Source organism: Cervus elaphus, chromosome 4 (genome assembly GCF_910594005.1).
Source record: "Cervus elaphus chromosome 4, mCerEla1.1, whole genome shotgun sequence".
NCBI lineage: Eukaryota > Metazoa > Chordata > Mammalia > Artiodactyla > Cervidae > Cervus > Cervus elaphus.
Window position 1 is genome coordinate 26,130,798 of NC_057818.1, and position 13,395 is coordinate 26,144,192.

A 13,395-nucleotide genomic window follows, 5' to 3' on the forward strand; every position below is an offset into this window, starting at 1 on the left:
CTCAGGCCAGAGTCGTTTGTTTCTTTCTCGTGTGTGTGGCCCCAGGGTGGGGGTGTGGGGAGCAGGTACCCAGGCTCCTTCCGTCCTGTGGCCTCTCCATCCCTGGGGTGCGGCCTTCATCTGCCTGGCCCATGACGGCCCCCACGTCCATGTCCGCAGCCCAGTCAGCAGCCATTTCCTCCTCCAAGGGCTCTTCCCAACCCAGGGATGGAATCTTGTGTCTCCTGCATTGGCAGATCTTTCACCACTGCACCACCAGGGAAGCCCCAGGAAGGGGAAAGGGGGTGGGAAGGAGAAAATCCCTGTCCCCTTTTACTTTTCCGGCCCAGCCTGGCGGTTATACATATTCCTTCTGCTCACATCCCATTGGCCAGAATGCAGTCCGTAGCCACACCATACTGCAAGGGGGCCTAGGGAAATGTGGGCATCGTCTGAACCTGTGCCCAGCCCCAGATCAGAGGTTCAGCAAGAAACGAGGGAGGAGAGGTCGGGCCTCAGTGGCAGACTTGGCGAGCACAGCCCTGTATCCCGTCCTCACCTTCCCCCTCTGACCTCCAGCTCCATGTCTCCTCCCAGTTCCTTGAAAGCAGCAAGCTAATGCCCCTGTCACGCTGCTGCTCCGTTATCCTCCCTCCTCTAGGAACCTGAAGACATCTTCCCAGGCCTCCCTGCTAAAGGAGCCCCAACCCCACCCCCGTGACACCCCCATCCATTCTCTGATTCATCTTCCTCATTTGTCTGCAAGACAGGAGCTTGGCTGTATCGCCAGCTCCTAGAACAGAGCCTGCAGCATAATAGGTGTTGACTGAACGAACGAACGAGCGAGTGAGGGACCTAGGCAAGCTCTTCCCCACTGGGGCTCCCTGAGCGGCAGGGCCAGCCTGTCTGACCTCCAGGCTCCTTTCCTCCCAGGCCCAGGTGCTCTTCTTCCTCGTCATCATGGTCTCGTTCGCCAACTACCTGGTGGGGACGCTGATCCCCCCATCTGAGGAGAAGGCCTCCAAAGGCTTCTTCAGCTACCGAGGTACGTGTGGGTTGGGGCCCCTGCCTGTGTCTCCAGAGACAGAGACAGTCTGCCCCCCAATCTGGCCCATTCTGAGGGCGCTGTTACCTAACCAAATTAGTGTCCACTTGGCTGCGTGCAGTAAACGCCCTCTACTGACGCCAGGTTGTGGTGATGGAAAGGGCAATGTTCATTGCAGGGCACCAAGCAAAGAGTTCAGGGCAGCTGATGCTTAAAAGACCCAACCTCCCTGAAGGCTTTCAGGGCAAGATTTATAAAGACAGGGAGAGGGAGGGGGCTGTCGGGGTGTAATCAGCTCGAGGACCTTCTCCTGATTGGCTGGTGGTGAGGTGGATCGGGAATCAGCATCATCAACCTTCTGGTTCCAGCTGGTCTGGGGGCTCCGTGCTTGTGGGCAGCACGCAGTTAACTTCTCCCACCTGGTGGGGGTGTCAGTGGCTGCAAAACAGTTGAAAGGATTTGGCTCAGAATATTATCTACAGCCCTTGTGGCAAAAGAGGAGGTACTTTGTTTAATGGCTGAATTATTATTATTTTGTCTTGCTTGACTGGTTTCCTTTCTCTCTGCATCTTCTCACTTCTCTGATTAAATTTCTTCTTTGACTAAGGATTTTTCCCTACCAGACAAAAGGCAGGTAGAGGACAAGGGCAGGGGTCTGTACTGGGAAGGCCTCGTAGAATCCTGCTCGCTTATACGGGGAGGCATGAGCTGCCATGGGAGCCCCCTGCCTGCCTGGCTGGGCCCAGCAAGGGGTGCCAGACCTTCCAGGAGGTCCTGACTCAGGCCTCATTTTTCCAGCGGACATTTTTGTCCAAAACTTGGTGCCTGAATGGAGAGGCATGGACGGCAGCTTCTTCGGGATGTTTTCCATCTTCTTCCCCTCGGCCACAGGTATCCTGGCAGGAGCCAACATCTCTGGGGACCTCAAGGTGAGCAGGGCACCCATCCCTCCCACTTCCTGGTCCTTCCTCCCAGGATGTCCTACTGGGCACCAGGCTAGGCATTGAGCCCCCAGGGCCAGAGCTTTTAAACTTCAGCTCAACCCAGTCCAGACCAGCCCAAACCAGTCCCGTTCAGCCCATTCAATTCCGAAGATGTTTACTGGCACCACCACTAGGCCTTGAAGGCCACCCCCAAACGGGCTGGTCTTCTCCGTCGATCCTGGCACTCCCAGCCTAAGGGGCAGACTGAGCCAGCCTGACCTTCCAATACTCAGACGGGATCAGGCATGTCTTTCCCGGGCCCTCCACCATCCTGATCGGGCAGGCTCCTTGTCTTGGCCTGGGAGGCCCCAGCCCCACAGGAACTTTTGCTGTTCCCATGAGCCCCACCCAGCCCTCAGGGTCTACTGCTTCGCCCCGTTCCCCTGTCCCTCCTCCCCACCACTGCCTCTGCTGTGCTCTCCGCCTAGGGCTCCTCCTCTTCATTTCTTCACCTTGCAAAGATCTGTCCCTCCTGAAGATTCACACCTCCATCCTGACACCTCTCCCCACCCTGCTATCAGCATCACGGTTCCCCTAGGATAGGGGTGTCAGGCCACTAATGTCTCTGTCCCCCGCATCTGGAGAGCTGGGGGCTCACCCTGTGTCCGCATTCCCAGCTTCGCGTCTGACACGCACTAGGTGCCCGGTGCCTGTCTGTCGAGTGGACGGTGGTGGGATGTGGCAAACGGGAAGTGTCAGAGCAAAGTTGAGTGTGTAATAAAGTGGGGAAGTCGTGCAGGCTGAGGTGGCAGGAGCTCCTGCAACACTTCTGGGTGGAGGTGGAGCTGGTGCCGGCGGAGTCCTCTCCAGCAGGGGTTAACCAAGGAGCTGGTACACACGTCGGGATGAACAGAAAGGAGCCTGGCTCTGTGCCGGGAACCCTCACCCTCCACCTCCAGTTCTGCTTGAAAGTGCTCCCTGATCACATTCTTGAATGAATTAAGAATCATGCGTTGGAGGCATTCTCAAATGCAGCCTGGCTCTGGAATTCAGAGGGAGGCTGTCTTTGCCGGTTCCCCTCCCTTCTCTGGGCAGTGGCCAGCAGGGGCTTGGTCTGCCTGTCCTGAGGTCCTGGCAGAGCTCAGGCATGAGCTCAGTGTCCTGGTTCCCCCTCCCAGCCCCGTCGTAGAAAACCGTAGCCTGGGGATTTATCTAGACGCTTCATCAAGCTTCTTAGATTACTGACCAGCCCAGTGTGCAGGCGTCAGGGCCCAGCGGCTGTTCCAGAGCTGGGGGTGGAGGGGTGACTTCTTCTGTCTTAAATGCCTTTGAATCCTAAAGGGGCCCCTTCCTCCTGGCTCTGGCTCCTTGCCCATTCCGTGGGACAGCACGTCCTCAGCAAAGAGTAGTGCTGTTCGTGGGGACTGTATGCAAGTCCCTTAAAACCTCTCTGGGCCTCAGCTTCCCCAACAGTAAAATGGGACTCACGCAGCCATGTATTCATAAGGCAGGAAGGGTTCAGCGTGCTGATTTACATAAACTTCTAGCAAGGCGCCCAGCCCGGAGGAGATGTCAAGGGCCAGTAGTCAAGGTCAGTGTCATTTTGTGGCCAGCACAATGCCTCCTTCTTTTTTTTTTAAATTAACTTATTTATTTGGCTGTGCCAGGCCTTAGTTGAGGCATGTGGGATCTAGATCCCTGACCAGGGATCAATCCCAGGCTCCCTGCATTAGGAGTTCGGAGTCTTAGCCACTGGACCACCAGGGAAGTCCCGGTGCCTCCTTCTTTACAAATAATATCCTTGGTGCCACCATAGTCTTCTATCATCACTGTCCCCCCATTACAGAGGAGCAGACCCAGTTCTGAGAGGGTCGGTGGCTTGCCCAGGGCCCCGCACACAGGGGTCAGAGGAGCTGGAATGCCAAGCTTCTAGAATACCGAAGGCTCAACTTCATTACAACTTCATCATTCAGCCAGTATTTTTTGAGCACCTGCTTTGATGCCAGGGTCTTGTCGACAGCAAGCAAGCAGCAGTAAATAAAAAACACAGATTCCTACCCTCATGGAGCTCACGTGCCTCGCGGGAGAGACCATCGACAAACAAATAAGTAAAACGTGTAGTTTGCCTGATGGTGGCTGAGTGATGGGGAGAGAAATCAGGCAGAGAAGCAGGGAGGGAACCCCTGGGACAGCGGTGGGTCTAAGGTGGCCAGAGACCCCTGAGAAGGTGACATGTGAGCCGAGCCCTAAAGGGGAGGTGACAAGGTTGTCATTGTCTCCATTCACCCCGTACGCCCCCCAACCCTTTAGTGTTTACAGAGCAGTCTCATGACCACAGTCTCAGGGAGGTTTCCTTTCACAACCACCCTGCGCTAAGGCCAAGGAAAGCATTATAATGAAGTCAGTTTTCTGATGGGGGGATGGGGACCGAGACGAGGGACTTCTAGTGACTGCCGTGGGGTCTCTGCCAGGCTGGGTGACCACACAGCTCACACCTAGCCGCTCACATTGGTGAGCTTGCTTGTGCCCTTGCTGTGTGCCAGCCTACTCTCTCATTTCACAGGGGAGGAGGGAGGGCTGCTGAGGCTCAGAGAGTGTAAGGGGCTGGTCTCAAGGCACACAGCCAGCGAGAGCTTGGCAGGATGTGGACCCAGATATTCCTGATCTGTGAGCTGGGCTCTGAGATTTCGGACCAAGACGTGAGGGCGGGGTGGAGGCCTAGGGTATTCACGTCCCGTGGCTGCTATAACGCATTACCACCCACTTAGAGGCTGACGACAGCGGAAATTTATTCTCACACAGATCTAGGAGCCAGAAGTCCAAACAACGGTGTCTGTAGAGTCCGTGCTCCTCTGAAGGCTCTAGGCAAGAATCCTCCCCTGCCTCTTCCACCTTCTTTTGTTGTTCAGTCATTCAGTCGTGTCTGACTCTTTTCGACCCTGTGGACGGCAGCACACGAGGCTTCCCTGTTCTTCACCATCTCCCAGACTTTGCTCAAACTCATGTCCATTGAGTCCGTGATACCATCCAACCATCTTGTCCCCTGTCGTCCCACTCTCCTGCCTTCAATCTTTCCCAGTTTCTGGAGGCTTCCAACAATCCCGGGGGTTGCTTGACTTATAGCTGCCTCCCTCCAGTTCGGCCGCTGTCCTCACATGGCCTTTCCTCTGCATGTCTCTCCTCCTCTTACAAGGACTCAGTCATTGGACGCAGGACCCACCTCATTCCATATGACCTCATCTTAACTAATTGTATTTGCAAAGATGCTATTTCCAAATAAGGCCCTATTCTAAGGTTCTAGATAAACATGAATTTTTGGAGACACTATTCATCCCATCACAGGTGAGATGGGCCGTTGACCTGGTCTGTTGGCCTTGGGCCCAGGGACCCTGTGTGCTTGATCTAGCGAGCCCCCCTGGTTCTCAGGGCAGGGCTGGCTGGACCACGGCTGCAGAGCAGAGACCTCAGAGCTAGGATGCTCCAGAGACGCCAGCCTCCCTCAGCTCGGCACCTGTACTCCCTCTTCTCTCTGGCCCACACCCCCTTTCCTCCCCACCCAGCGCCTTCAGAGTCACCTCAGTCGTCCCCTCCACCATGAGGCCTTCCGGGGTTCTGGCAGTGTCTCCCCCGCCTTGCTCCCCGGCGCACCGCGGTCCTCCCTGGGGTGGGCACACCATCTGCCCTGTGTGGGCAGGATCCCACCTGTACCTCCTCCCTTGGGCCAGGCCTCAGGCCCCCTTCATCACAGAGTGACCATGGCTTCCATCTCAGCCCCCCGGTGTTTGAGGCAGAGAGCCGGACCATGGCCAGCTTCGTTTTGACTTCTCCATGAACTTGAACAGTGTCTCAGTCCCTCCAAGTTCTGTCACCTCTGATGCTTTCTGAGTGGCGAGCAGAATGGCCCAGGGAAGGCAGGCAGGTTTACCAATTGACTTCCCATGGCTGACGTGGCCTTCCCCTCCAGGCTGGGGCCCATACCTGGACCAGAAACTTACTGTAAAACCCCCATCCTATATCCCTCCACCCAGGACCAGTGACCCCCGGGGGCAGGTCTGAGGCTGTGGACCTCGACATGTCAGGGCTGAGCTGCTTAGGGCTCTGCAAACTGGGCCCTCCTCCTGGCTCTCTGGCCTCAGTTTCCCCACCAGCCACCTCTCAGGAAGCTATGCTTGAAGACGCGCCCAGAAGAGTGAAGCACATGATGTGGGTGTGAAGGTCTGCTGTTACTGCCAGGAAAGCCCCAGCAGAGTTCTTTGTCTGAGAAGAAGGAGGGAGTTGGGGACTGGTCTATATATTCCTGATCAAACAAATCACTTGATGCGTAATGGGGATTACATGCCGCAAACGCAACTGATGAGCTGGGCCCTGGTCTAGGAGCTTGACAAGCATGGATTTGTTTCGCCAGCATCCCTGTGAGGCTGGAGGGCCCGAGGGGTGGGAGGACAGGCATGCTGCCTGGTGATCACCTGAATCTGACCGCAGGCGGGATGACTCAGGGGGCTTCCCAGGTGGCTCAGTCATAAAAAATCTGCCTGCCAGTGAGGAGATGAGGGAACCACGAGCTCAATCCCTGGCTCAGGAAGATCCCCTGGAGGAGGAAATGGCAGCCCACTCCGGTATTCTTGCCTGGAGAATCCCATGGACAGAGGAGCCTGGCCATAGTCCATGGGGTCGTACAGAGTCAAAGCTGAGCACTCACGCAAGCACACAGGCTGATTCAGGAGCCCTCCACCTTGCCGGCCCCAGAGCAAGCACTGGCCAGGTGTCCTCAGGGACCAGAGGAACTGCTGGGGGTTCCTCTCCCTGCTCCGGCTCCCTGGGTGTGGTCTCAGCCACCACCTTCATTCTGTCCTGTCCTCCTCTGTGGATGCTCTGTCTCTAGGTGCCCCTGGGAAGGGACTCTGAGGGGCCAAGGTCAGGGGTGGCTGCCCCACCCTCAGCCTGACAAGGGCAGAGCCTGGGAGGGGCTACCTGACCCCTCTCCCCCCTCCCTCCTCCAGGACCCTGCCGTAGCCATCCCCAAGGGCACGCTCATGGCCATTTTCTGGACCACCATCTCCTACCTGGCCATCTCGGCCACCATCGGTAAGCCGCCGGCCCCGAGCACTGGAGGGGTCCCAGGGTGCAGTCGGCTCTCTAACAGGGAGGGCTGGGCCGGGAGGACATGGCAACACCAGCACGTGGAGCCATGAATTTTATTGGGTGGGGCACCGTGGTGGCAACCAGAACATCTATGTTGGGAGGTAGTTGTAGTGAAGATGGGGGGGTCAGACGAGGCTCCTCTGATCCTTTCAAACCTCAGGTTACAGATGCAAGCGTGTAAAATCCTGTAGGAAAAATCAAGCTCCAACTCTAGGAATAATAATAAAAACAGTGATGCTGAGGACGAAGAAGATGATTCTAGCAACTGACTTATTATCACGGGCTCAGTCCTTTACATGCCTTATAACATTTAATCCAGGCACTGGTCATTTCTGCCTTTTGATGGAGGAGAAAGCAAGGGCTCAGAGACGTCAAGTGGCCTGCCCAAGGTCACGCAGCCTGAGTGGTAGAGTAGGGCTTTGGACCCAGGCCTGGGCTGTTGACACTCGCCTCTCGCTGAGACCCTCACACACACTTTTGCTCTCAGTAACCACCGTGCGAGGTGAGCTGCTCACAGATAGATGGCCAAGGGACATGGCCCAGTCATGGCCACTCACAGCCTGAAAGTCAGGTCTCCATTATAAGGAGGACACTGTGACCTTGGGTCACTTAGGCTCCCTCTGCCTCTATAGAATGGCAACAACAACAAAAATAATAGAAATACCTGCTTCCCAGGAGTGTTTAACGTGTTTAACACAGGCCCTGGCACGTCAAAAGTGCTCTTGCATAGAGCTGAAATGATTATCATCATTATTATTACAAAGCAAAGGAAGAACCGGCCCAGCAGTGGCATCTCTCCCTCTGCAGACATGACCAGCATTTTCCGGGTGGGAGGGGAGGAGGGGAGGGAGGAGGGGAGGGGAGGAGGGGAGGGAGGAGGGGAGGGAGGAGGGGAGGGAGGAGGGGAGGGAGTCCACCCCACGCCCTCCTTCCTCCCCAGGCTCCTGTGTGGTTCGAGATGCCTCCGGGGGGCTAAATGACACAGTGACCCCCGGCTCAGGCGCCTGCGAGGGGCTGGCCTGTGGCTACGGCTGGAACTTCACCGAATGCAGCCAGCACCACAGCTGCCGCTACGGCCTCATCAACTACTACCAGGCACGCACGGCCCCGCCAGCGGCCGGGAGGGCCGGGTGGAGGCTGGGATGGGCTGGAGAAGGCAAGGTTGGGGGATGGCCCCAGGTTTGGGGAAAGAGCTTCAGACAGGGGCTCCAGGCCCAGTTCCTGCCCCAGCAGGCACTGGGTCCCCAGCGAGGGTTTCAGGTTCAGGTAGAAGCTTCCAGACCAAGTCCCTGCTTGCCGTGGGGACTGGGGTGACCCAGGTGGGGGCTCTGGGCCCAGCCCCTCACCTCGGAGGCCCAAACCCCATGTCCCTGCAGACTATGAGCATGGTATCAGGCTTCGCACCCCTGATCACAGCCGGCATCTTTGGGGCCACCCTCTCCTCTGCCCTGGCCTGTCTCGTCTCTGCTGCCAAAGTCTTCCAGGTGAGGCCGCAGGAGCAGGCAGGAGGGCCTGGGAGGCCAGGTGACCTCTGGAGGCCGGAGGAGTTGTGTGACCTGGTGTCTAGATGGAGGGAAAGGAGCTGGGAAAGCGAAGGCCTGCAGGAAGCAGCCCCCTCGCCGCGCTGAGCTTTGAAGAGCACCCACCTTTCCCACCCCGCACCCTCCCTGCACTGGCACCCCATCTGCAGCCCACCCTCCCAGTCTCCCTCCGATGTGATCAGCCCCCTTTCAGTCTTTGTGGTGAAGTGGGGAGGGCGGGAGATCCCCCACTTTCACAGAGACAGAAGCCAGGTGGGAGATCCCCCTCTTTCACAGAGTCAGAAGCCAGGAAGTGTCCTGCCGAGGTCACTGAGAGAGCAAGCAGGGACTGGGGTGCAGGTGGCCGCAGGGGAGGGGATGGGCAGGTCCCGGCCAGGGGGTGAGCGCGTCGCCCTATGCCCACAGTGCCTGTGCCTGGACCAGCTGTACCCACTGATCGGCTTCTTCGGCAAAGGCTACGGCAAGAACAACGAGCCGGTGCGCGGCTACCTGCTGGCCTATGCCATCGCCGTGGCCTTCATCATCATCGGTGAGTGGCCGAGGGCACGCAGGGCCACCACCTCTCCGGGTGGCCACAGGGCAGGGTCTGACCTGCTTTCCCTGGTTCTGCCCTCCTGTGTGCTGCTGGCATCTGGGGCCCTCCCTCCCCAGGTCTGAACCAGCCCCCAGGAAACACTGGGAACACAGGGCAAGTGACTGATTGCTCCTCGGGAGCTGGTATAAGCAGCTGGGTCACTATCTCTGTAGGTGCAGAAGTTACACCAACCTCATTTCTCAGACCTTGAGCTACTGGGTCCCTTGGGGTCTGAGACAGGGGATGCCCTTGAAGAAAGATCCCAGTTAATCAGTTAGCTAGATTGACCTCTATCCTGGCTTTGCCATGTGCCGGCTGTGTGACCTTGCGCCCCTGATCACAGCCGGCATCTTTGGGGCCACCCTCTCCTCTGCCCTGGCCTGTCTCGTCTTCACCTCCCAGACCCTCAGTTTCTTTGTCTGCAAAATGGGAGCAACAATGAGTAGAGGGTGTGTCGCTGAAGGGCAGGAAGAGACCATGTATGTACACACACACACATGCGTTCATATATGCACATACTTGTGTGTGCCCACTCCCCAGTACTTTCTGATTTACTTAGCCAACAAGGCAGAACTTGCTAGGAGAGAGCGCTAGGAGAGAGGTGACCTGACCAAGCAAGGGCTGTGGCCATGAAGACCCCTGGCCCTGCTCCCGATGCAGGAATGGGGCGGGGTCAGTGACTGGTGAACCTCCCCTGACTGGGGGTCGCCTTCCTGCCACAGCTGAATCCCTGCGACTTAGGCCAGCACCGCCAACCCAGGAGACGTAGCCTAATGGTCTAGCTCCACTTCCACCCGAGGGCAACTTTCCAGACTGGGTCCTACACCAGATGAGGAGGCAGGAGGGCCACACCCAGGGGGTGGAAACACATGGTCAGGCCCGGCGTCCCTCATGTTTCCTGCTCACCCTGCAGTCCACCCCCTCCTCCAATTTGATGTCCTTTCTTCTGGGTGGTTCTGACCTGGACCTCAGATGGAGGACAGTGATCTCAGATGCTCTTGGGCAGGTTCTTGTGCTGATTCAATGGACTCGTGTACAGAAGACCTGGCACATAGAGTTGCTCGTCTTGTTTGGGGATCGTGAAGAAGCAGGCCCCGAGACAAGGATTCATGTGCAGAAGTGTGCTGGGGTGCCACGGCAGGGGGCTCGTGAGACAGGGAAAGGCAGGAGTCAGTTCTTGAGCAGGTTTCCACTGTGGATGGAACTGTGATATGGTCTCAAGGTTTCAGATAACAGATAGCATGGGTCGCATTGTAAGATGTATTTCTTTTTATAATTTGTGGTTGCAAAAAGGAGTGACAGTCACTGTCCTGGGTCATTCTGTCACCTGACAGGATCTACCCTCACATTGCCGTCCATCCTCCATAGAGCTGACACTTTACAGCTTACGAGAAAATGGGCTTTGAGATTCACAAAATGATGGGCCCTTTTCACAGATGAGAAAGCTGAGACTCCCTGAGCCTCGGTGGCCTGTCGGGCATTCCCTTACCCTGAGAGGGAGGGTTCTGGGCACTCTGTGATGGAGCTGCCCAACAGAGTGTCTCCCCTCTCCCTTGGGTCCCTGAAGCTGAGCTCAACACCATCGCCCCCATCATCTCCAACTTCTTCCTGTGCTCCTATGCCCTCATCAACTTCAGCTGCTTCCATGCCTCCATCACCAACTCGCCTGGTAAGCAAGGCCCTCATCTCTCCGTGGGAGGTGACACTTGTGGCTGGGGTATGGAGGTGGGGCGTGGAAGACATGGGTGCAGGTGGGCAGACCAAGGTCACCTGTCAAACTGAAGTCAATTAAAGGTAACATTTCAATAATAATAATAATAACAGCTATCCTTTAGCAGGCACTTACAATGTACACTCTACATGGATTCATACACTGTTTACAGTATGCAGAGACCTTTCTCGTGCCTTCCTCCCCCAGATCTAAGGGAGTCAGGAACCTGATTCCCCAGAGAGGGAAGAAAATCACCAGTCACAGAGTGACTGCAGGTTGCACTTGCCCAACTCCAGGGGGCGCCACTCATGACATCATAGATTTATATGTTTATTATGAATACCTTCTGGCAGATGGTAGCAAAGAGTCTTCCAGGAAGACTTTTCCCAACTGTCCCCAAACTGCCAATAAGCTGTCTCCGGGCCACCTTTTCCCCAGGCTGTGGACCACGGTGCCTAGAGTTGTGGCATGGGGTGGCTGTCACTAGTGGTGGCCCTGGCACGGCTGAGATGTGGGCCACGCAGAATCAACTCCTTCCCCTCCATCTCACTCCCTCGGCTCTGTGCGAGCCCCGGAAGCCAGCACTGTTGCTGACGCTGGATGTCCTGTGGGCGTATTTGGCCAGAGCCGGATGCCTGCCCTTTGATACATGGGGCCCATGCCTGTTCACATGGGGGATGCCAGCCAAGGCAGGCGCGTGGCCCTATCAGTGTTTCCAAGGCCAACCCCAGGAAGCAAGATGGGTGGGCAAAGGCTGCGACCCAGGCTCTGGGCGCTGTGGGCATTGCCACCCCGACCCTGCCCAGCTGTGCGGGCTCAGAGGGAGACTCCAGAGTGTTGAGTCCTGTGCCCCCCACCAGGGTGGAGACCCTCGTTCCGATACTACAGCAAGTGGGCAGCGCTGTTTGGGGCGATCATCTCCGTGGTCATCATGTTCCTGCTCACCTGGTGGGCGGCCCTCATCGCCATCGGTGTGGTCCTCTTCCTCCTGCTCTACGTGATCTACAAGAAGCCAGGTGTGTGTCTCAGGCAGCCCCGGGGAGGGGTCTGTCGTGCCCTTCTCGCCCTGAGGCTGCCAAGCTGGCCAGCCCGTCAGCTCAGCCAGAGGGCCTGTCTCAGACTCTCTGCTCCCAAGGGCTCCCTCTGGTCCTCCAGCCTCATCCCTCCCCATGGGGTGAGGAGCCCCCGGGGAGTGTGCCCACTCAGAGTCCACACCTCTCCTTCTAGACCACCCCCTGTCGGACACCCAGGGCCTGGAATTGCCTGCTCAGGTCCAACCTCCTGAGAGCGGCCAGCCTGCTGGTGTGCGTACCAGACCAGGGGCTGCCTGACAGAAAGGCAGGCAGTCAGAGCCTGGATGCAGGGGCAGGGGTATCTACACGCAGGCAGGCAAGGATCCTAGGAGACAGCCCTCTGGGGGTGAGATAAGAACTCCAGGAAAGCCTAGAACTCTCAAGTTGAACTTGGCCTTCCAGATCATTGTGAAGGTCTGTTTGTCAAGGGAGGAGAATAGTTTGTAGAGTTCGCTAGCTTGATGTGTGTATGTAGCCGTATTGTAAGTGCAAAGGTTAGGAACAGAACTACAGGCTGGCTACTGCTCCCACGGGTATTTGGCTCCTAAAGGTCAATGCTCCCTCACTCGTACTTAATGTCTGGTTTCTCCTGTGACTTCTAACCTCAGAGGTGAACTGGGGCTCCTCGGTACAGGCGGGCTCCTACAACCTGGCCCTGAGCTACTCTGTGGGTCTCAACGAGGTGGAGGACCACATCAAGAACTACCGGTGAGCACAGCCTCGGGGTGCCTGGGGTACAGGGCTGGCCCTGACCCTGCTCTGGAGATCCCCAGCCAAGACCTGACACCTGACCAGCAGACCCAGGCTGGGCATGGCCCCTTCTTGAAGAGGGAGCAGGGTGGGGAGGCATCGCCCAGCAGTCAGGAGACCAGAGTAGACACGGCCCAGTGGGACCCAGGCAAGTCTAGTGGCCTGTCTGTACCTAAATTTCCACAATGGAATATGTCTGCGATACACACGCAGACAACACAGACATCCCTCCGTGTCTACCGGGGACTGGGTCCAGCCCCATCTCCCCATCCCCTGCCCAGATACCAATGTCCTCAGATGCTGAAGTCCCTTATGTAAAAAGCCTAGTACATTTGGCCCTTGCTGTCCACGGTCCCACATCCAGATTCAGTCTCCATGCTTGATTTTTTAAAAAATACTTATTTATTTGGCCACACTGGGTCTTATTTGCAGCACGTGGGATCTTTGATCTTCATTACAGCATGCAGAATCTTGAGTTGCAGCATGTGGTATCTAGTTCCCCAACCAGGGGTGGGCCCGGGACCCCTGCGTTAGGAGTGCAGAGTCTTAGCCACTGGACCTCCAGGGAAGTCCCCGCCACACTTGGTTGAACCTGCAGATGTAGGACCTACAGACCCCAAGGGCCACCTGTGTTCGTAACCTTGCTCTGATGTTATA

At 56.9% G+C, this 13,395-nt stretch overlaps 1 protein-coding gene across 3 annotated transcripts in view; it reads left to right on the forward strand.

The window, feature by feature from the left end:
- SLC12A3 (solute carrier family 12 member 3) overlaps positions 1 to 13,395 on the forward strand; it is a 41,006-nt gene that overhangs the window by 5,310 nt on the left and 22,301 nt on the right. For all 3 annotated transcript variants that reach the window (XM_043898534.1, XM_043898533.1, XM_043898532.1), the window contains exons 8-16: positions 913 to 1,024; positions 1,823 to 1,953; positions 6,948 to 7,032; positions 8,030 to 8,184; positions 8,466 to 8,573; positions 9,036 to 9,159; positions 10,772 to 10,873; positions 11,776 to 11,931; positions 12,597 to 12,696. In XM_043898534.1, the coding sequence (XP_043754469.1) occupies positions 913 to 1,024; positions 1,823 to 1,953; positions 6,948 to 7,032; positions 8,030 to 8,184; positions 8,466 to 8,573; positions 9,036 to 9,159; positions 10,772 to 10,873; positions 11,776 to 11,931; positions 12,597 to 12,696 (1,073 nt within the window). The remainder of the gene's footprint in view (positions 1 to 912; positions 1,025 to 1,822; positions 1,954 to 6,947; positions 7,033 to 8,029; positions 8,185 to 8,465; positions 8,574 to 9,035; positions 9,160 to 10,771; positions 10,874 to 11,775; positions 11,932 to 12,596; positions 12,697 to 13,395) is intronic.